Source organism: Oncorhynchus masou, chromosome 14, assembly GCF_036934945.1.
Source record: "Oncorhynchus masou masou isolate Uvic2021 chromosome 14, UVic_Omas_1.1, whole genome shotgun sequence".
Lineage (NCBI taxonomy): Eukaryota > Metazoa > Chordata > Actinopteri > Salmoniformes > Salmonidae > Oncorhynchus > Oncorhynchus masou.
The window spans coordinates 34,616,801-34,641,368 of record NC_088225.1 but is presented as its reverse complement, the minus strand read 5'-3'; the positions used below and the strand labels follow the sequence as shown (position 1 = coordinate 34,641,368).

General features: G+C 41.4%; 1 protein-coding gene, 1 long non-coding RNA gene and 1 other non-coding gene across 4 annotated transcripts in view; 2 read left to right on the top strand and 1 right to left on the bottom strand.

Moving 5' to 3' along the window:
- The window catches only part of LOC135554805 (uncharacterized), a 66,096-nt gene extending 59,171 nt beyond the window's left edge, over positions 1-6,925 (bottom strand). For both annotated transcript variants that reach the window (XR_010457745.1, XR_010457744.1), the window contains exons 1-3: positions 6,878-6,925; positions 6,631-6,673; positions 5,580-5,660 (exon numbers count right to left, since the gene is read on the bottom strand). This is a non-coding gene — a long non-coding RNA (uncharacterized LOC135554805). The remainder of the gene's footprint in view (positions 1-5,579; positions 5,661-6,630; positions 6,674-6,877) is intronic.
- Positions 1-24,568, top strand: part of LOC135554802 (NACHT, LRR and PYD domains-containing protein 3-like) — a 207,778-nt gene that overhangs the window by 167,199 nt on the left and 16,011 nt on the right. Inside the window, exon 3 of the mRNA XM_064987240.1 lies at positions 24,139-24,255. Within this exon, the coding sequence (XP_064843312.1) occupies positions 24,139-24,255 (117 nt within the window). The remainder of the gene's footprint in view (positions 1-24,138; positions 24,256-24,568) is intronic.
- On the top strand, positions 3,707-3,782 carry trnaa-ugc (transfer RNA alanine (anticodon UGC)). Its single transcript has one exon. It is a non-coding gene; the product is annotated as a tRNA-Ala (tRNA).

The window sequence follows — 24,568 nt, the reverse complement described above, 5'->3', positions numbered from 1 at the left end:
TTACCATTCACCTGGTCATTAAATAGAATTTATTTAGAATTGATCAGAATATTTTCTTCGTGTATTCTTAAAGTGAAGGTTCTCCCTCGCACTACACACATGATGATCAGTGATCATAGATCAAACCTAATCTTGACTATTAGATGTCTGATGACGACCTAAATTTATAATAGTTTGTATGTTGCCTCTAGACTTTCCAGAATCTGCTCGTCTTTCCTTCAAATCAATACTTTTACCAGACTTCTAATGATTACAGAGAAATGTGCGCCACAGTTTCAACATCCATTCTGTAAGTGCATTCGCCTGCAAACTTACTTTCAACTTCATGAGGAAATGACATAACCAGAATTCCTAAACCCAGACGCAACATCCCGAGTCTACCGGGACCGCTGGGAAGAAGACTGTGGGAAGTCGACCGATGCCGTGATTTGGGGTTTGAGAAGTCAGAAGTGAAAAATGATTCCTTAGTTGTTCATTTTCTCGAAATCTAAAGGCAAAACCTAGATTGGAGCCAATGTATTAAGTATTTGAACATGTTATTACTCCAATTTCGTGAAAGTGACAAACTGGCACGTTATTATTTGAGTCAAAAATACTTGAAATCGAAGGAGTGCCTTTAACGGACTGCACATGCGCAGTTCGGCGTGAGACGACCGTTAGACCCGATAATGTGTTTCTGCGCATGAGTTTAGCAAACCAACGTTGACGTGATATGTGCGTCTGTGTCTAGTTAGTATAAATGTATGTGCATATTACACTATATTACACTTTTGGTGCGGCAGGTAACCTAGTGGTTAGAGCGTTGGGACAGTAACCGGAGCTGACAAGGTAAACATCTGTTGTTCTGCCCCTGAACAAGGCAGTTAACCCACTGTTCCCTAGAACAAGGCAGTAAACCCACTGTTCCCCTGAACAAGGCAGTTAACCCACTGTTCCCCTGAACAAGGCAGTTAACCCACTGTTCCCCTGAACAAGGCAGTTAACCCACTGTTCCCCTGAACAAGGCAGTTAACCCACTGTTCCCCTGAACAAGGCAGTTAACCCACTGTTCCCCTGAACAAGGCAGTTGACCCACTGTTCCCCGGTAGACCGTCATTGTCATAAATCATTTCTTCTTAACTGACTTGCCTAGTTAAATATAGGTTACTTAATTTTTTAATATATATATATATATATATATATATATATATATATATATATATATATATATATATATATATATATATATATATATACACACATATAAACTAAGTATGTGGACACCCCTTCAAATTTGTGGATTCGGCTATTTCAGCCACACCTGTTGCTGACAGGTGTATAAAATCGAGCACACAGCCATGCAATCTCCATAGACAAACATTAGCAGTAGAATGGCCTTAATGAAAATCTCAGTGACATTCAACGTGGCACAGTCATAGGATGCCACCTTTCCACAAAGTCAGTTCATCACATTTCTGCCCTGCTAGAGATTCCCCAGTCAACTGTAAATGCTGTTATTGTGAAGTTGAAACATCTAGGAGAAACAACGGCTCAGGCGCAAAGTGGTAGGCCACACAAGCTCACAGAACGAGGCTGCTGAGGGCTGAAGCACGTCTGTCCTCGGTTGTAACACTCACTATTGAGTTCCAAACTCGGTAGTGAGCCTCAGACCAGGCACATCAAGCTGAAGGCCGAGCACAGTCAGAATCTATTTCAAATTGCTCCTCTTGAGCATCTGTAAATACTAAATAAATACCTATTCTGCATTTCAAATAATACCACTTCCGATCGAGAAATCAAACGTGTCCGTGGCAAAATATCATGCGTTCTGGACTTAAAAAATCTAATCAAATCAAATTGTATTTGTCACATGCGCCAAATACAACAGGTGTAAAGCTTACAGGGAAAGCCTTACTTACAAGCCCTTAACCAACAGGTGTAGACCTTACAGGGAAAGCCTTACTTACAAGCCCTTAACCAACAGGTGTAGACCTTACAGGGAATGCTTTACTTACAAGCCTTAACCAACAGGTGTAAAGCTTACAGGGAAAGCCTTACTTACAAGCCCTTAACCAACAGGTGTAAACCTTACAGGGAAAGCCTTACTTACAGGCCCTAAACCAACAGGTGTAAACCTTACAGGGAAAGCCTTACTTACAAGCCCTTAACCAACAGGTGTAAAGCTTACAGGGAAAGCCTTACTTACAGGCCCTTAACCAACAGGTGTAGACCTTACAGGGAAAGCCTTACTTACAGGCCCTAAACCAACAGGTGTAAACCTTACAGGGAAAGCCTTACTTACAAGCCCTTAACCAACAGGTGTAAACCTTACAGGGAAAGCCTTACTTACAAGCCCTTAACCAACAGGTGTAAAGCTTACAGGGAAAGCCTTACTTACAAGCCCTTAACCAACAGGTGTAAACCTTACAGGGAAAGCCTTACTTACAGGCCCTTAACCAACAGGTGTAAACCTTACAGGGAAAGCCTTACTTACAAGCCCTTAACCAACAGGTGTAAATCTTACAGGGAAAGCCTTACTTACAAGCCCTTAACCAACAAGTGTAAACCTTACAGGGAAAGCCTTTACTTACAGGCCCTTAACCAACAGGTGTAAACCTTACAGGGAAAGCCTTACTTACAAGCCCTTAACCAACAGGTGTAAACCTTACAGGGAAAGCCTTACTTACAGGCCCTTAACCAACAGGTGTAGACCTTACAGGGAAAGCCTTACTTACAGGCCCTTAACCAACAGGTGTAGACCTTACAGGGAAAGCCTTACTTACAAGCCCTTAACCAACAGGTGTAGACCTTACAGGGAAAGCCTTACTTACTTTTTTTACTATTCAGCTTCAGCTAACCATCCTAAAATCTTTTAGAAATTTATATTTTTTGTAACAGTGACGTTACCATTCACCTGGTCATTAAATATATTTTATTTAGAATTGATCAGAATATTTTCTTCGTGTATTCTTAAAATGAAGGTTCTCCCTCGCGCTCCCCAGCACTACACACATGATGATCAGTGATCATAGATCAAACCTAATCTTGACTATTAGATGTCTGATAAGTACCTAACTTTATAATAGTTTGTATGTTGCCTCTAGACTTACCAGAATCTGCTCGTCTTTCCTTCAAATCAATACTTTTACCAGACTTCTAATGTTGCCGAGAAATGTGCGCCACAGTTTCAACATCCATTCTGTAAGTGCATTCGCCTACAAACTTACTTTCAACTTCATGAGGAAATTACATAACCAGAATTCCTAAACCCAGACGCAACATCCCGAGTCTACCGGGACCGCTGTGAAGAAGACTGTGGGAAGTCGACCGATGCCGTGATTTGGGGTTTGAGAAGTCAGAAGTGAAAAATGATTCCTTAGTTGTACATTTTCTAGAAATCTAAAGGCAAAACCTAGATTCGAGCCATTGTATTAAGTATTTGAAAATGTTATTACTCCAACTTCTTGAAAGTGACAAACTGGCACGTTATTATTTTAGTCAAAAATGACTTTATATCAAAGGAGTGTCTTTAACGGACTGCACATGCGCAGTTCGGCGTGAAACGACCGTTAGTCCCGATAATGTGTTTCTGCGCATGAGTTTAGCAACGTTGCCGTGATATGTGCGTCTGTGTCTAGTTAGTATAAATGCATGTGCATATATTACACTATATTACACTTTTGGTGCGGCAGGTAACCTAGTGGTTTTAGCGTTGGGACAGTAACAGGGTCCTGCGTGGCTCAGTCGGTAGAGCATGGCGCTTGCAACGCCAAGCGTCGTGGGTTCGATTCCCGCTGGGACCACCCATATGTAAAAGTAGTGGCCCCAGCCGACTTGTAAGTCGCTTTGGACAAAAGCGTCTGCTAAATGGGATATATTATTATTATTATTAACAGGAGCTGACAAGGTAAACATCTGTTGTTCTGCCCCTGAAAAAGACAGTTAACACACTGTTCCCTGGTAGACCGTCATTGTAATAAATAATTTATTCTTTAACTGACTTGCCTAGTTAAATAAAGGTTACTTAATTGTTTAATATATATATATATACACACACACAGATAAACTAAGTATGTGGACACCCCTTCAAATTTGTGGATTCGGCTATTTCAGCCACACCTGTTGCTGACAGGTGTATAAAATCGAGCACACAGCCATGCAGTCTCAATAGATAAACATTAGCATAGAATGGCCTTAATGAAAATCTCAGTGACTTTCAGCGTGGCACAGTCATAGGATGCCACCTTTCCACAAAGTCAGTTCATCACATTTCTGCCCTGCTAGAGATTCCCCAGTCAACTGTAAATGCTGTTATTGTGAAGTTGAAACATCTAGGAGAAACAACGGCTCAGGTGCAAAGTGGTAGGCCACACAAGCTCACAGAACGAGGCTGCTGATGGCTGAAGCACGTCTGTCCTCAGTTGTAACACTCACTATTGAGTTCCAAACTCGGTAGTGAGCCTCAGACCAGGCACATCAAGCTGAAGGCCGAGCACAGTCAGAATCTATTTCAAATGGCTCCTTTTGAGCATCTGTAAATACTAAATAAATACCTATTCTGCATTTGAAATAATACCACTTCCGATCGAGAAATCAAACATGTCCGTGGCAAAATATCATGTGAGAGAGATTAAAGTAGACGGCACGCGTCAAAGTAATTGATTCATGACCCTGTGTCCATGATGACGTGTGAATGTCCAAATATGGGCCTCCGGCCAGGCCATCCTGTTCCTGTGGTCACGTGTTAGAGGGTGTGTGTTATTTTATATCTATATGGCATCCTTTGAAGTAGTCATGGTGATTGATGTCTAGGGGCCTGGTTGAACTGGGGGGGTTGAGTGTTTGAACTTTTGGAACGTGTATGGCCCCCACCCAGTTGTATTGTCCTTATGGTTGTTATCTATGAAGCGTGTGTGTGTGTGTGTGTGTGTGTGTGTGTCTGTGTGTGTGTGTGTTAGAAACAAGGTCCCTTGGCATTGTATCCATTTCAGGCTTTAAACAACAATTAAACAGCCATCTAAATAATGTTTCTCAGCCTAGTTTCCTATTTAGTTCTCTTTATATGTACAGGCACAGAGCTTCCAGATGGCTCCAGCCTAAGGATTTGCAGTGCCTGCACACCTGGGGAGATTAGAACCCCAAAGAAAAGATCCTAAAGGTCATTTCAGATTCAGGTTCATCATGACAGCCGCTTTATGAAAGGCCTTTACTTATGGCTAAACAGTTTTCTACACATCTTATTAATTAATGCTGTGGGATGATGAAATTAGGTGTTTCTAGGAGGGCTTAAACAAATCTACAGTGAAACAAACATGTACACTTTACATACATATTTATTGACTTTTAAAAGGACCACAGTAACAGGACAGAATTTGTGCAAATGCAACGAAATCTGCTAGGGGATATTAAATGTACAACAGTAGTATTCGGTAACAAGCAATACGTGTTAAACATGAGGCACAGGCAATCATGACAGCCTCTTTATGAAAGGCCTTTAACTATGGCTAAACAGTTTTCTCCACATCTTATTAATTAATGATGTGGGCATACCCATAATTTACAGGCAGGACGTTTGATCTACACAGGGAGGGAAAACTTACGGAGTTTTGATGGATCGGGCAAGCGTCTTTGCGTTGGTGAATTGGAAACGGATAATGGTCAGGGCTAACCGGACCCTCTATCTGCAAGAAGTAGTAAACATTTTGGAATTATAACATGTGTTAAAATGTAGGTACTAAATATTTTGAATTAAATCACAGGTTTTAAAAATGTATCTCACGCTTTAACAATAGGGGAAGAGGGGGTTTAGGGGGGTTATTAACTTTATGGAAAACAATATTGACACTATGTGGATTATAAACATGTACATACATAGAGAGCCAACACATCAAGATCTAACAGGGATGAGGGGGGATTCATAGTACAACAGGAGGCTTCTGTAACCTGCAATACGTGTTAAATATGTTTTACATACATCCACGACTGAATGGTTTCACAAACTACCTTTAAAGGTTTTGTCAGAAAGTTGTAACAGGCCTCATTCAACAGTCTAGAGATGAACCTAGAGACACCAAAAACATCACCGCTTAGAGCAGCTTGGAGATTATTACCCATGTAAGTGGGGAGCAAAAGAGCGGATTTAACCAACTCTGTACCAACCCGACACGGGGTATGATAACTCTGACGCGTACGTCTAATGATTATTGTAGATGTTTACAACTGAGGGAGTTGACAGTAGGTCAATGAGATGTATAAAGGCAAATTGACATAACGGACCTCAAAGACCAACAGCCTACTTTATAATATAGAATGCAGGGGTGTGTACTGAACATGTAACCATTATAAAACAACATGGTCTACGGTCAAATGCGTCTATAGTTTTAATGAAGGGGTCGCTGCAGTCATTTAGATTATTTCAACATAGACTAGATCAGTCCACAGGTTGCATATACATTTTTTAGTATCTCAATATTGTGTTATATGTTGGTAGGTCTAATAAACAAATATATTGTATACAATGATATTATTATTTTGTCAGAAATTGAAGCAGTTGATACAGTTGTGTACTCTATCTGAACTACATTAAGCATTCATTATTTTGCATTAAATATTTATGGATCTTAAAGTATTATAGAATACACAATATCTCACCCTTTAATGACGGGAAAATGTCCTTTCCATCCAACACCCCGGTCTGTCACGAAGAAAAAAGACACAGAAAATCAGGGTGCGTGCGTGAGTGTGCTGTACAACTGTAGGCCTCCAAAGTTTTTACATAAAACACTAATGATGCATGTTTAAATAGTAGTACAATTTGGTAATTAATTCTAACACGTCTTTAAAAAGTTTGTACTAAATATTTTGGAATTAAATCACTGGTTTTAAAAATGTATCTCACCCTTTAACGACAGGAAAATGTCCTTTCCGACATCACCCCAGTCTGTCACGAAGAGAAAAGACGGAAAATCAGGGTCCAGCAGGAGTGTGTGTGTGTGTGTGTGCGTTTCAAAAACAAAGGGTGTGTGTGTGTTCACAAAGGGTGTGTGTGTGCCGACCACCCGGGGTTATACATTGATATCTCTAAGCAGAGCCCGGTGCCCCCCACCCGAGTTGTAGACAGAATGTCTCCACATCCCCTCCTGTTGTTTGAATTCACCGCCTTTGTTCTCTAAAACAAATATACAGGGTGTTGCATACAGGATATCTCCCGAAAAAATCCCACCACGGCCCTGCAAACACATTCCGTACTTTCGCGAGTTAGGGGCAGAACATGGAGCATATACTTTAACACTATGTTACCACAGCTTTAGCGCAAACACACAGCCCTGAATATTTAGCTGCCAGGACAGATTAAAAAAGATATGTGAATAAGTGAATCTCTCCTAATAGATATTTCCGAAGGCTACTGGACATAGGTGATTGGGAAGCGACTGTTAGACGTGGATTCTCAGAAGCAGAAACTGATTCTCAGAAACTGCGCCCTGTCCTTTACGGCGTCCTTCACGGTCACACCATTTTAGGCGTAAGTCCAAATAATCACATACCCAAGAATATTTATATATTAAAAAAAGAAAAGTGTGCTCTCTGAACGACTTCGTAAGACACCAGGCAGCATAACATAGTCTGTGAAGCCCTACTAATGGATTTTTCTGGAGGTGAGTAAGTGAAAAACGACCGTGACGCTATATACCAAATGTGCAGACACAAGCACCTAACATAGACAATCACACAACATTGACAACACAGGCTACCTAAATATGGTTCCCAATCAGAGACAACGACTAACACAGGCCTCTGATTGAAAACCATATCAGGCCAAACACAGAAAAGACAAACTAGACATACAGCATAGAATGCCCACTCAGATCACACCCATACCAAACAAAACCTATAAACATAGATAGTAAACTATGGTCAGGGCGTGACACACCCATACCCAACCAAAACCTATAAACATAGATAGCAAACTATGGTCAGGGCGTGACACACCCATACCCACCAAAACCTATAAACATAGATAGTAAACTATGGTCAGGGCGTGACACACCCATACCAACCAAAACCTATAAACATAGATAGTAAACTATGGTCAGGGCGTGACACACCCATACCCAACCAAAACCTATAAACATAGATAGTAAACTATGGTCAGGGCGTGACACACCCATACCCAAACAAAACCTATAAACATAGATAGTAAACTATGGTCAGGGCGTGACACACCCATACCCAACCAAAACCTATAAACATAGATAGTAAACTATGGTCAGGGCGTGACACACCCATACCCAACCAAAACCTATAAACATAGATAGTAAACTATGGTCAGGGCGTGACACACCCATACCCAACCAAAACCTATAAACATACATAGTAAACTATGGTCAGGGCGTGACACACCCATACCCAACCAAAACCTATAAACATAGATAGTAAACTATGGTCAGGGCGTGACACACCCATACCCAACCAAAACCTATAAACGTAGATAGTAAACTATGGTCAGGGCGTGACACACCCATACCCAACCAAAACCTATAAACATACATAGTAAACTATGGTCAGGGCGTGACACACCCATACCCAACCAAAACCTATAAACATAGATAGTAAACTATGGTCAGGGCGTGACACACCCATACCCAACCAAAACCTATAAACATAGATAGTAAACTATGGTCAGGGCGTGACACACCCATACCCAACCAAAACCTATAAACATAGATAGTAAACTATGGTCAGGGCATGACACACCCATACCAACCAAAACCTATAAACATAGATAGTAAACTATGGTCAGGGCGTGACACACCCATACCCAACCAAAACCTATAAACATAGATAGTAAACTATGGTCAGGGCGTGACACACCCATACCCAACCAAAACCTATAAACATAGATAGTAAACTATGGTCAGGGCATGACACACCCATACCAACCAAAACCTATAAACATAGATAGTAAACTATGGTCAGGGCGTGACACACCCATACCAACCAAAACCTATAAACATAGATAGTAAACTATGGTCAGGGCGTGACACACCCATACCCAACCAAAACCTATAAACATAGATAGTAAACTATGGTCAGGGCGTGACACACCCATACCCAACCAAAACCTATAAACATAGATAGTAAACTATGGTCAGGGCGTGACACACCCATACCCAACCAAAACCTATAAACGTAGATAGTAAACTATGGTCAGGGCGTGACACACCCATACCCAACCAAAACCTATAAACATAGATAGTAAACTATGGTCAGGGCGTGACACACCCATACCCAACCAAAACCTATAAACATAGATAGTAAACTATGGTCAGGGCGTGACACACCCATACCCAACCAAAACCTATAAACATACATAGTAAACTATGGTCAGGGCGAGACACACCCATACCCAACCAAAACCTATAAACATAGATAGTAAACTATGGTCAGGGCGTGACACACCCATACCCAACCAAAACCTATAAACATACATAGTAAACTATGGTCAGGGCGTGACACACCCATACCCAACCAAAACCTATAAACATAGATAGTAAACTATGGTCAGGGCGTGACACACCCATACCCAACCAAAACCTATAAACATAGATAGTAAACTATGGTCAGGGCGTGACACACCCATACCCAACCAAAACCTATAAACATACATAGTAAACTATGTTCAGGGCGTGACACACCCATACCCAACCAAAACCTATAAACATAGATAGTAAACTATGGTCAGGCGTGACACACCCATACCCAACCAAAACCTATAAACATAGATAGTAAACTATGGTCAGGGCGTGACACACCCATACCCAACCAAAACCTATAAACATACATAGTAAACTATGGTCAGGGCGTGACACACCCATACCAACCAAAACCTATAAACATAGATAGTAAACTATGGTCAGGGCGTGACACACCCATACCCAACCAAAACCTATAAACATAGATAGTAAACTATGGTCAGGGTGTGACACACCCATACCCAACCAAAACCTATAAACATACATAGTAAACTATGGTCAGGGCGTGACACACCCATACCCAACCAAAACCTATAAACATAGATAGTAAACTATGGTCAGGGCGAGACACAAACCTATTGGGAATTCTTGATCAATCAGAATGTACCTGTTTTCCGTATAGAATGACTTGTATACAGATTATATTACAACTTTGTGTGTTTTGTCTTAGTGCTTGTTTCTTTACTACTAGGAAAACTCAGTGTGTAAGTCTGAGAAACATTGAGCTGGTTGGTTTATTGTTGTTGAAAGCTTGAAATGTACACACATTGAGAAGTGATATTGCAGCAACAGTTTTAAAGTGGGTAATCGTATCATATATATAAATATATATCCTTGCATGTTTGAATTAGAGCTCCTTTAAAGTGTTTTAGATTATGATAATAATGTTATATTATTTTTATAATAATACATATCCGCAAACCAAATGTATTTCTGAAAACCCCTTTTTGCATCTTCAATAGTTGTAGATGTTCCAACGTTCGTAGATGATCCTCAGGGGCATATAACAACCTGGGTTGTTGTAGAGTGGGCGTAAGTTCAACACTCAGGAGTCAATGTCCTCGCTTTTGTCTTTTTCATAGCCTGTGAGGGAGAATATATTCCACAGCCTTGGTTTCTAATCATACTTTCTAATCAATAAGCGGGTCAAGTCGACCCTAAGAGGGCAGAAGTTATTGTTTACAAACATTGTGAATAAAAAAACCTTGTTTCATAGTATAAATAGTCTTCATTTTTAAAAACATACATGTAAATGCCTAGAATTAATACCTATGGTGATTCTGCGCAATGCACTTGGTCCACAGTTGTGCGTTGGTTGTTGGGGCGTGGAATGTGTTAATAATAAAAAATAAAATAAATAAAAATTAAACGTTCTGTCCCTAACTATTCACGTTCTGTCCCTAACTATCGAAAGTACGGAATGAGTTTCGGGAGATATCCTGTATGCAACACCCTGTATATTTGTTTTAGAGAACAAAGGCGGTGAATTCAAACAACAGGAGGGGATGTGGAGACATTCTGTCTACAACCGGGGTGGGGGGCACCGGGCTCTGCTTAGAGATATCAATGTTTAACCCCGGGGTGGGGAGCACCGGGCTCTGATTAGAGATATCAATGTTTAACCCCGGGGGGCACCGGGCTCTGCTTAGAGATATCAATGTTTAACCCCGGGGTGGGGAGCACCGGGCTCTGATTAGAGATATCAATGTTTAACCCCGGGGTGGGGGGCACCGGGCTCTGCTTAGAGATATCAATGTTTAACCCCGGGGTGGGGGGCACCGGGCTCTGCTTAGAGATATCAATGTTTAACCCCGGGGTGGGGAGCACCGGGCGCTGATTAGAGATATCAATGTTTAACCCCGGGGGGGGGGGCACCGGGCTCTGATTAGAGAAATCAATGTATAACCCCGGGGTGGGGGGCACCGGGCTCTGCTTAGAGATATCAATGTTTAACCCCGGGGTGGGGGGCACCGGGCGCTGATTAGAGATATCAATGTTTAACCCCGGGGTGAGGGGCACCGGGCTCTGCTTAGAGATATCAATGTTTAACCCCGGGGTGGGGGCCACCGGGCTCTGCTTAGAGATATCAATGTTTAACCCCGGGGTGGGGGGCACCGGGCTCTGCTTAGAGATATCAATGTTTAACCCCGGGGTGGGGCACCGGGCTCTGATTAGACATATCAATGTTTAACCCCGGGGTGGGGGGCACCAGGCTCTGCTTAGAGATATCAATGTTTAACCCCGGGGTGGGGGGCACCGGGCTCTGCTTAGAGATATCAATGTTTAACCCCGGGGTGGGGGGCACCGGGCTCTGCTTAGAGATATCAATGTTTAACCCGGGGTGGGGCACCGGGCTCTGATTAGACATATCAATGTTTAACCCCGGGGTGGGGGGCACCGGGCTCTGCTTAGACATATCAATGTTTAACCCCGGGGTGGGGGGCACCGGGCTCTGCTTAAAGATATCAATGTTTAACCCCGGGGTGGGGGGCACTGGGCTCTGCTTAGACATATCAATGTTTAACCCCGGGGTGGGGGGCACCGGGCTCTGCTTAAAGATATCAATGTTTAACCCCGGGGTGGGGGGCACCGGGCTCTGCTTAGACATATCAATGTTTAACCCGGGGTGGGGGGCACCGGGCTCTGCTTAAAGATATCAATGTTTAACCCCGGGGTGGGGGGCACCGGGCTCTGATTAGACATATCAATGTTTAACCCCGGGGTGGGGCACCGGGCTCTGATTAGAGATATCAATGTTTAACCCCGGGGTGGGGGGCACCGGGCGCTGATTAGAGATATCAATGTTTAACCCCGGGGTGGGGGGCACCGGGCTCTGCTTAAAGATATCAATGTTTAACCCCGGGGTGGGGGGCACCGGGCTCTGATTAGAGATATCAATGTTTAACCCCGGGTGGTCGGCAGATATCTGGACATGCCTTTTGCATGATAGTGCACACCTTGGTTTCAAACGATTCTCTACAGATAGAATGGGGCTACATGCTTGGGCCCCTGTTGAATACACACACACCCTTTGTTTTTGAAACGCACACACACTCCTGCTGCCCCGTCACACACACACTCCTGCTGCTCCGTCACACTCACACTCCTGCTGCTCCGTCACACACACACTCCTGCTGCCCCGTCACACGCACACTCCTGCTGCTCCGTCACACACACACTCCTGCTGCTCCGTCACACACTCATGCTGCTCCGTCACACACTCATGCACGCACCCTGATTTTCCGTGTCTTTTTCTTCGTGACAGACCGGGGTGATGTCGGGAAAGGACATTTTCCTATCGTTAAAGGGTGAGATACATTTTTAAAACCAGTGATTTAATTACAAAATATTTAGTACAAACGTTTTAAAGACTTGTTAGAATTAATGACCAAATTGTACTACTATTTAAACATGCATCATTAGTGTTTTATGTAAAAACATTGGAGGCCAACAGTTGTACATTATTACAAACTTTATAACATACCATTGTAGGAAAGACTATAAATTGCTTCTGAGAATCTACGTCTAACAGTCGCTTCCCAATCACTTATGTCCAGTAGCCTTCAGAAATATCTATTAGGAGGGATTCACTTATTCACATCTCTTTTTTAATCTGTCCTGGCAGCTAAATATTCGGGGCTGTGGGTTTGCGCTAAAGCTGTGGTAACATAGTGTTAAAGTATATGCTCCACGTTCTGTCCCTAACTAGGAGGTGTTTCGAGACTTTTTTTGTTTTATAATGGTTACATGTTCAGTTCACACCCCTGCATTCTATATTATAAAGTAGGCTGTTGGTCTTTGAGGTCCGTTATGTCAATTTGCCTTTATACATCTCATTGACCTACTGTCAACTCCCTCAGTTGTAAACATCTACAATAATCATTAGACGTACGCGTCAGAGTTATCATACCCCGTGTCGGGTTGGTACAGAGTTGGTTAAATCCGCTCTTTTGCTCCCCACTTACATGGGTAATAATCTCCAAGCTGCTCTAAGCGGTGATGTTTTTGGTGTCTCTAGGTTCATCTCTAGACTGTTGAATGAGGCCTGTTACAACTTTCTGACAAAACCTTTAAAGGTAGTTTGTGAAACCATTCAGTCGTGGATGTATGTAAAACATATTTAACACGTATTGCAGGTTACAGAAGCCTCCTGTTGTACTATGAATCCCCCCTCATCCCTGTGAGATCTTGATGTGTTGGCTCTCTATGTATGTACATGTTTATAATCCACATAGTGTGAATATTGTTTTCCATAAAGTTAATAACCCCCCTAAACCCCCTCTTCCCCTATCGTTAAAGCGTGAGATACATTTTTAAAACCAGTGATTTAATTCAAAATATTTAGTACCTACATTTTAACACATGTTATAATTCCAAAATGTTTACTATTTCTTACAGATAAAGGGTCCGGTTAGCCCTGACCATTATCCGTTTCCAATTCACCAACGCAGACGCCCGATCCATCAAAACTCCGTAAGTTTTCCCTCCCTGTGTAGATCAACCGTCCTGCCTGTAAATCCTGGGTATGCCCACATCATTAATTAATAAGATGTGGAGAAAACTGTTTAGCCATAGTTAAAGGCCTTTCATAAAGAGGCTGTCATGATTGCCTGTGCCTCATGTTTAACACCTATTGCTTGTTACAGAATACTACTGTTGTACATTTAATATCCACTAGCAGATTTCGTTGCATTTGCACAAATTCTGTCCTGTTACTGTGGTCTTTTTAAAAGTCAATAAATATGTGTGTAAAGTGTACATGTTTGTTTCACTGTAGATTTGTTTAAGCCCTCCTAGAAACACCTAATTTCATCATCCCACAGCATTAATTAATAAGCTGTGTAGAAAACTGTTTAGCCGTAAGTAAAGGCCTTTCATAAATCAAATCAAATCAAATTTTATTTGTCACATACACATGGTTAGCAGATGTTAATGCGAGTGTAGCGAAATGCTTGTGCTTCTCGTTCCGACAATGCAGTAATAACCAACAAGTAATCTAACTAACAATTCCTAATCTACTGTCTTATACACAGTGTAAGGGGATAAAGAATATGTACATAAGGATATATGAATGAGTGATGGTACAGAGCAGCATAGGCAAGAAACAGTAGATGGTATCGAGTACAGTATATACATGTGAGATGAGTGTGTAAACAAAGTGGCATAGTTAAAGTGGCTAGTGATACATGTATTACATAAGGATGCAGTCGATGATATAGAGTACAGTGTATAGGTATGCATATGAGATGAATAATGTAGGGTAAGTAACATTATATAAGGTAGCATTGTTTAAAGTGGCTAGTGATATATTTACAACATTTCCCATCAATTCCCATTATTAAAGTGGCTGGAGTTGAGTCAGTGTCAGTGTGTAGGCAGCAGCCACTCAATGTTAGTGGTGGCTGTTTAACAGTCTGATGGCCTTGAGATAGAAGCTGTTTTTCAGTTTCTCGGTCCCAGCTTTGATGCACCTGTACTGACCTCGCCTTCTGGATGATAGCGGGGTGAACAGGCAGTGGCTCGGGTGGTAGATGTCCTTGATGATCTTTATGGCCTTCCTGTAACATCGGGTGGTGTAGGTGTCCTGGAGGGCAGGTAGTTTGCCCCCGATGATGCGTTGTGCAGACCTCACTACCCTCTGGAGAGCCTTACGGTTGAGAGCGGAGCAGTTGCCGTACCAGGCGGTGATACAGCCCGCCAGGATGCTCTCGATTGTGCCTCTGTAGAAGTTTGTAAGTGCTTTTGGTGACAAGCCGAATTTCTTCAGCCTCCTGAGGTTGAAGAGGCGCTGCTGCGCCTTCTTCACGATGCTGTCTGTGTGAGTGGACCAATTCAGTTTGTCTGTGATGTGTATGCCGAGGAACTTAAAACTTGCTACTCTCTCCACTACAGTTCCATCGATGTGGATAGGGGGGTGTTCCCTCTGCTGTTTCCTGAAGTCCACAATCATCTCCTTAGTTTTGTTGACGTTGAGTGTGAGGTTATTTTCCTGACACCACACTCCGAGGGCCCTCACCTCCTCCCTGTAGGCCATCTCGTCGTTGTTGGTAATCAAGCCTACCACTGTTGTGTCGTCCGCAAACTTGATGATTGAGTTGGAGGCGTGCATGGCCACGCAGTCGTGGGTGAACATGGAGTACAGGAGAGGGCTCAGAACGCACCCTTGTGGGGCCCCAGTGTTGAGGATCAGCGGGGAGGAGATGTTGTTACCTACCCTCACCACCTGGGGGCGGCCCGTCAGGAAGTCCAGTACCCAGTTGCACAGGGCGGGGTCGAGACCCAGGGTCTCGAGCTTGATGACGAGCTTGGAGGGTACTATGGTGTTGAATGCCGAGCTGTAGTCGATGAACAGCATTCTCACATAGGTATTCCTCTTGTCCAGATGGGTTAGGGCAGTGTGCAGTGTGGTTGAGATTGCATCGTCTGTGGACCTATTTGAGCGGTAAGCAAATTGGAGTGGGTCTAGGGAGTCAGGTAGGGTGGAGGTGATATGGTCCTTGACTAGTCTCTCAAAGCACTGCATGATGACGGAAGTGAGTACTACGGGGCGGTAGTCGTTTAGCTCAGTTACCTTAGCTTTCTTGGGAACAGGAACGATGGTGGCCCTCTTGAAGCATGTGGGAACAGCAGACTGGTATAGGGATTGATTGAATATGTCCGTAAACACACCAGCCAGCTGGTCTGCGCATGCTCTGAGGGCGCGGCTGGGGATGCCGTCTGGGCCTGCAGCCTTGCGAGGGTTAACACGTTTAAATGTTTTACTCACCTCGGCTGCAGTGAATAAAGCGGCTGTCATGATGAACCTGAATCTGAAAGTACCTTTAGGATCTTTTCTTTGGGGTTCTAATCTCCCCAGGTGTGCAGGCCCTGCAAATCCTTAGGCTGGAGCCATCTGGAAGCTCTGTGCCTGTACATATAAAGAGAACTAAATAGGAAACTAGGCTGAGAAACATTATTTAGATGGCTGTTTAAAGCTTGAAATGGACACAATGCCAAGGGACCCCCCCCCCCACACACACACACACACACACACACACACACACCTGCTTCATAGATAACAACCATAAGGACAATACAACTGGGGGTGGGGGACATACACGTTCCAAAAGTTCAAACACTCAACCCCCCCCCCGTTCAACCAGGCCCCTAGACATCAATCACCATGACTACTTCAAAGGATGCCATATAGATATAAAATAACACACACCCTCTAACACGTGACCACAGGAACAGGATGGCCTGGCCGGAGGCCCATATTTGGACATGCATACGTCATCATGACACAGGGTCATAAATCAATTACTTTGACGCGTGCCGTCTACTTTAATCTCTCTCACATGATATTTTGCCACGGACACGTTTGATTTCTCAATGGGAAGTGGTATTATTTCAAATGCAGAATAGGTATTTATTTAGTATTTACAGATGCTCAAAAGGAGCCATTTGAAATAGATTCTGACTGTGCTCGTCCTTCAGCTTGATGTGCCTGTTCTGAGGCTCACTACCGAGTTTGGAACTCAATTGTGAGTGTTACAACCGAGGACAGATGTGCTTCAGCCCTCAGCAGCCCCGTTCTGGGAGCTTGTGTGGCCTACCACTTTGTGCCTGAGCCGTTGTTTCTCCTATACGTTTCAACAACCCAATAACAGCATTTACAGTTGACTGGGGAATCTCTAGCAGGGCAGAAATGTGATGAACTGACTTTGTGGAAAGGTGGCATCCTATGACTGTGCCACGTTGAAAGTCACTGAGATTTTCATTAAGGCCATTCTACTGCTAATGTTTGTCTACGGAGATTGCATGGCTGTGTGCTCGATTTTATACACCTGTAAGCAACAGGTGTGGCTGAAATAGACGAATCTACATATTTGAAGGGGTGTCCACATACTTTTGCATATATATATATATATATATAAATTGTAAGTAACCTTTATTTAACTAAGCAAGACAGTTAATTAAGAAAAAAATATTTATTACAATGATGGTCTACCGGGGAACAGTGGGTTAACTGCCTTGTTCAGGGGAACAGTGGGTGAACTGCCTTGTTCAGGGGAACAGTGGATTAACTGCCTTGTTCAGGGGAACAGTGGGTTAACTGCCTTGTTCAGGGGAACAGTGGGTTAACTGCCTTGTTTAGGGGAACAGTGGGTTAACTGCCTTGTTCAGGAGAACAGTGGGTTAACTGACTTGTTCAGGGGAACAGTGGGTCAACTGCCTTGTTCAGGGGAACAGTGGGTCAACTGCCTTGTTCAGGGGAACAGTGGGTCAACTGCCTTGTTCAGGGGAACAGTGGGTCAACTGCCTTGTTCAGGGGAACAGTGGGTCAACTGCCTTGTTCAGGGGAACAGTGGGTCAACTGCCTTGTTCAGGGGAACAGTGGGTTAACTGCCTTGTTCAGGGGAACAGTGGGTTAACTGCCTTTTTCAGGGGCAGAACAACAGATGTTTAACTTGTCAGCTCCGGTTACTGTCCCAACGCTCTAACCACTAGGTTACCTGCCACACCAAAAGTGTAATATAGTGTAATATGCACATACATTTATACTAACTAGACACAGACGCACATGTCATGGCAACGTTGGTTTGCTAAACTCATGCGCAGAAACACATTATCGGGTCTCACGGTCGTCTCACGCTGAACTGCGCATGTGCAGTCCGTTAAAGACACTCCTTTCAAGTATTTTTGACTCAAATAATAACGTGTCAGTTTGTCACTTTCACGAAGTTGGAGTAATAACATGTTCAAATACTTAATACATTGGCTCCAATCTAGGTTTTGGCTTTAGATTTCGAGAAAATGTACGACTAAGGAATCATTTTTCACTTCTGACTTCTCAAACCCCAAATCACGGCATCGGTCGACTTCCCACAGTCTTCTTCCCAGCGGTCCCGGTAGACTCGGGATGTTGCGTCTGGGTTTAGGAATTCTGGTTATGTCATTTCCTCATGAAGTTGAAAGTAAGTTTGCAGGCGAATGCACTTACAAAATGGATGTTGAAACTGTGGCGCACATTTCTCTGTAATCATTAGAAGTCTGGTAAAAGTATTGATTTGAAGGAAAGACGAGCAGATTCTGGAAAGTCTAGAGGCAACATACAAACTATTATAAAGTTAGGTCGTCATCAGACATTAAATAGTCAAGATTAGGTTTGATCTATGATCACTGATCATCATGTGTGTAGTGCTGGGGAGCGCGAGGGAGCACTTTCACTTTGAGAATACACGAAGAAAATATTCTGATCAATTCTAAATAAATTATATTTAATGACCTGGTAAATGGTAACGTTATTGTTACAAAAAATATTAATAAGATTTTAGGACGGTTAGCTGAAGATGAATAGTAAAAAAAATTGAGGATGGATTTTAACCATCTTCTAAAACAGGGCTCTCCGATCCTGTTCCTGGAGAGATACCATCCTGTAGGTTTTCATTACTATTCAAAACTAGTCACCTGATTAAAATAATGAGTTGGTTTATAAGATGAATCATGCTATTTCCAGCTGGGATTGGAGTGAAACCCTACCGGAGGGTAGCGCCCCAGAAACAGGGTTGGAGTGAAACCCTACCGGAGGGTAGCGCTCCAGAAACAGGGTTGGAGTGAAACCCTACCGGAGGGTAGCGCCCCAGAAACAGGGTTGGAGTGAAACCCTACCGGAGGGTAGCGCTCCAGAAACAGGGTTGGAGAGAAACCCTACCGGAGGGTAGCGCCCCAGAAACAGGGTTGGAGAGAAACCCTACCGGAGGGTAGCGCTCCAGAAACAGGGTTGGAGTGAAACCCTACCGGGGGGTAGCACTCCAGAAACAGGGTTGGAGTGAAACCCTACCGGGGGGTAGCGCTCCAGAAACAGGGTTGGAGTGAAACCCTACCGGGGAGTAGCGCTCCAGAAACAGGGTTGGAGAGAAACCCTACCAGAGGGTAGCGCTCCAGAAACAGGGTTGGAGTGAAACCCTACCGGAGGGTAGCGCTCCAGAAACAGGGTTGGAGTGAAACACTACCGGAGGGTAGCACTCCAGAAACAGGGTTGGAGTGAAACCCTACCGGAGGGTAGCGCTCCAGAAACAGGGTTGGAGTGAAACCCTACCGGAGGGTAGCGCTCCAGAAACAGGGTTGGAGTGAAACCCTACCGGAGGGTAGCGCTCCAGAAACAGGGCTGGAGAGAAACCCACCGGAGGGTAGCGCTCCAGAAACAGGGTTGGAGAGACCTGTAATGAAAGACTATTCAATAGAATACATATGTCCATACAAACGTTGATGTAATAAATTATGACGTCATTTACATAGTTTGCTGTGCTCCCTCACCTAAAAAAAAAAATTCATCACTGCTTATCATGCCGACCGACCTGATGGCCTCCGTTGAAAATGTTGTAAAAAATATCAGGCCAAGGCTACATTCTCTGTCCTGCTACTGGTAGGACTATAACATTATGTGAACTGATCTGAACAGGTTTAGACTGGTCATCTATGATATGTAGGTTATATACAGTACATTCTCTGTCCTGCTACTGGTAGGACTATAACATTATGTGAACTGATCTGAACAGGTTTAGACTGGTCATCTATGATATGTAGGTTATATACACTACATTCTCTGTCCTGCTACTGGTAGGACTATAACATAATGTGAACTGATCTGAACAGGTTTAGACTGGTCATCTATGATATGTAGGTTATATACAGTACATTCTCTGTCCTGCTACTGGTAGGACTATAACATTATGTGAACTGATCTGAACAGGTTTAGACTGGTCATCTATGATATGTAGGTTATATACAGTACATTCTCTGTCCTGCTACTGGTAGGACTATAACATTATGTGAACTGATCTGAACAGGTTTAGACTGGTCATCTATGATATAGATGACCTAGTCTACTTTACATAATATAACATCTACATATCACTAACAACCCACTACTATACATTATAACCTATTCTACTTTACATAATATAACATCTACATATCACTAACAACCCACTATTATACATTATAACCTAGTCTACTTTACATAATATAACATCTACATATCACTAACAACCCACTACTATACATTATAACCTATTCTACTTTACATAATATAACATCTACATATCACTAACAACCCACTACTATACATTATAACCTAGTCTACTTTACATAATATAACATATCACTAACAACCCACTACTATACATTATAACCTTGTCAGGATTTGGCCAGGGTTGTTCCGGGTTTTTGTCAGTAGATGTCCCCATTGTGCTTTTTGTCCCTGTGTTTTTCCCTTGATCCCCATTAATGTTTGCACCTGTGTCTCGTTTCCCCTGATTGTATTTAAACCCTTTGTTTCCCTCAGTTCTGTGCTCTGTGTTTGTATGTTAGCACCCTGCCCTAGTGTTCTGTGTGCTCTTGTCGATTCCGGGTGACGTTCTTGTGGTATTCTGTTTTTTGTTTATTTTTGGTGAGTTTCTTTTGAGTTCTTTTGTGTTTTACCTACCACCTTTTGGATTTGCCATTTTTGTATTTTAGGATTTTTTCTTTATTAAATACACCGTCTTAAGTACTGCTGTGTCTGCCTCATCTTCTGGGTTCTGCTGTCTATTCGTGGCTCAGTTGGTTAAGTGACTGTTTCTCACTCCGGAGACCCAGGTTCGAAACCGGGTCCTGACAAACCTAGTCTACTTTACATAATATAACATCTACATATCACTAACAACCCACTACTACACATTAAAACCTAGTCTACTTTACATAATATAACATCTACATATCACTAACATCCCACTACTATACATTATAACCTAGTCTACTTTACATAATATAACATCTACATATCACTAACAACCCACTACTATACATTATAACCTAGTCTACTTTACATAATATAACATCTACATATCACTAACAAACCACTACTATACATTATAACCGAGCCTACTTTATATAATATAACATCTACATATCACTAACAACCCACTTCTATACATTATAACCTAGTCTACTTTACATAATATAACATCTACATATCACTAACAAACCACTACTATACATTATAACCGAGCCTACTTTATATAATATAACATCTACATATCACTAACAACCCACTTCTATACATTATAACCTAGTCTACTTTACATAATATAACATCTACATATCACTAACATCCCACTACTATACATTATAACCTAGTCTACTTTACATAATATAACATCTACATATCACTAACAAACCACTACTATACATTATAACCGAGCCTACTTTATATAATATAACATCTACATATCACTAACAACCCACTTCTATACATTATAACCTAGTCTACTTTACATAATATAACATCTACATATCACTAACATCCCACTACTATACATTATAACCTAGTCTACTTTACATAATATAACATCTACATATCACTAACAACCCACTACTATACATTATAACCTAGTCTACTTTACATAATATAACATCTACATATCACTAACAAACCACTACTATACATTATAACCGAGCCTACTTTATATAATATAACATCAATTACTTGATGCATAAAACCTTTCTGAATGGATCAGTGATTTCCCCCTCAGATCAATCATGTCCGTTCTATCCCTTCTGTCTACATTCTCAGATACATTTAGAAAAGAACAGATTGAAAGACAATAAATAGCCCACCTTTAAATAATAAAATAAGAGTTTGTTCAGCCACTTTTAATGAATAAAAATAAGTGTGAGACATGGCCTTATGTTGCTGTACTGTCTAGAACTACCTTAACAAACAGTGACTTATTATTTTTATTGTTATTATTATTATTATTATTGTTGTTGTTGTACTGTCTATAACTACCTTAACAGGGACTTATTATTGTTATTATTATTACAGACAGTTGCCATGGAGATGAAATGTCACTACATGTTCATGTGTTGCATTAAATCACCTGACTGTTTCTATGTCTGTTTGTAAATGTTTTATTTCTCAAAGAGGTAATGAATAAATGAGAACAATTGACATTCAAAAATTACTGTGTTAACCACAACCAACATGTTGGATCTCTGTTTAGTTGTCACTGTGTTAACCACAACCAACATGTTGGATCTCTGTTTAGTTGTCACTGTGTTAACCACAACCAACATGTTGGATCTCTGTTAGTTGTCACTGTGTTAACCACAACCAACATGTTGGATCTCTGTTTAGTTGTCACTGTGTTAACCACAACCAACATGTTGGATCGCTGTTTAGTTGTCACTGTGTTAACCACAACCAACATGTTGGATCTCTGTTTAGTTGTCACTGTGTTAACCACAACCAACATGTTGGATCTTTGTTTAGTTCTCACTGTGTTAACCACAACCAACATGCTGGATCTCTGTTTAGTTGTCACTGTGTTAACCACAACCAACATGTTGGATCTCTGCTTAGTTGTCACTGTGTTAACCACAACCAACATGCTGGATCTCTGTTTAGGGGTCAGTGCTCTAAAATGAGTCTCTCTGGGGAGAGAGAGGAGGGGGGCACCGCCTCTAAAATGAGTCTCTCTGGGGAACATGACACCAAAACTAAGAGGTGAGATGACAAAATTGTTTAAGAATGTATATTCTAAAACGTTTTTATATCAGAAAATATTGCTTATGTGTACATTCTATATACTGTAACTATATACTATATACTACATTCTACATACTGTAACTATATACTATATACTATATACTACATTCTATATACTGTAACTATATACTATATACTACATTCTACATACTGTAACTATATACTATATACTACATTCTATATACTGTAACTATATACTATATACTATATACTAAATACAACATTCTATATACTGTAACTATATACTATATCCTACATTCTATATACTGTAACTATATACTATATACTAAATACTACATTCTATATACTGTAACGATATACTATATACTACATTCTATATACTGTAACTATATACTATATACTAAATACTACATTCTATATACTGTAACTATATACTATATACTACATTCTATATACTGTAACTATATACTAAATACTACATTCTATATACTGTAACTATATGCTATATACTGCATTCTATATACTGTAACTGTATACTATATACTACATTCTATATACTGTAACTATATACTATATAATATACTATATACTATATACTACATTCTATATACTGTAACTATATACTATATACTATATAAAACTAAGAGGTGAGATGACAACATTGTTTAAGAATGTATATTCTAAAACGTGTTTAAATCAGAAAATGTTGCTTATGTGTACATTCTATATATTGTAACTATATACTATATACTACATTCTATATACTGTCACTATATAATATATACTACATTCTATACACTGTAACTATATACTATATACTACATTCTATATACTGTAACTGCTCTAGATGTTGTTTTGTTTTGTTTTTGATCCATTTCTCATCAAATCAAGTCTGGCTTTTTGAAGTGAAATTTACTTTAGAAGCCTTTATAAAGACTTGAAGTCATTTAATAATTTCTATAAACAATCAAATATAATTTACCAACATTTCTGAAAGTGGACACAGCATTTTGGAATGAAACCCTTCTTATGTTTCCCAATCTGAGCTCAGAGTAGATGAGAGATGTAATGTTTGTCTCTGTTGTGTTGAAGACCAATCCAGCAGGAGAGACCAGCCTCCCCTGTTCCCAGCTGTGTGTCCATGAAGAGTGACCGGTCTATGGAACATCCTATATCCTTTAGAGAGGGAGACTGTTCTACTGAACAAAGGTAAGAAGAACTCATGGGTCCTGGTCAGTGAGTTAAACAACACTGTCTCTAGTCATTTCTCCTCTCCCATTTTCCCATTTATTGTTGTTGTTTTCATAATCCATAGGCTAGTAATTTTGTCCATTTTCATAGTCCAAAAACAATATTAAACAAACACAACATTCCATCCTGTGTGTGTGTGTGTGTGTGTGTGTGTGTGTGTGTGTGTGTGTGTGTGTGTGTGTGTGTGTGTGTGTGTGTGTGTGTGTGTGTGTGTGTGTGTGTGTGTGTGTGTGTGTGTGTGTGTGTGTGTGTGTGTGTACTCCCTGGATGA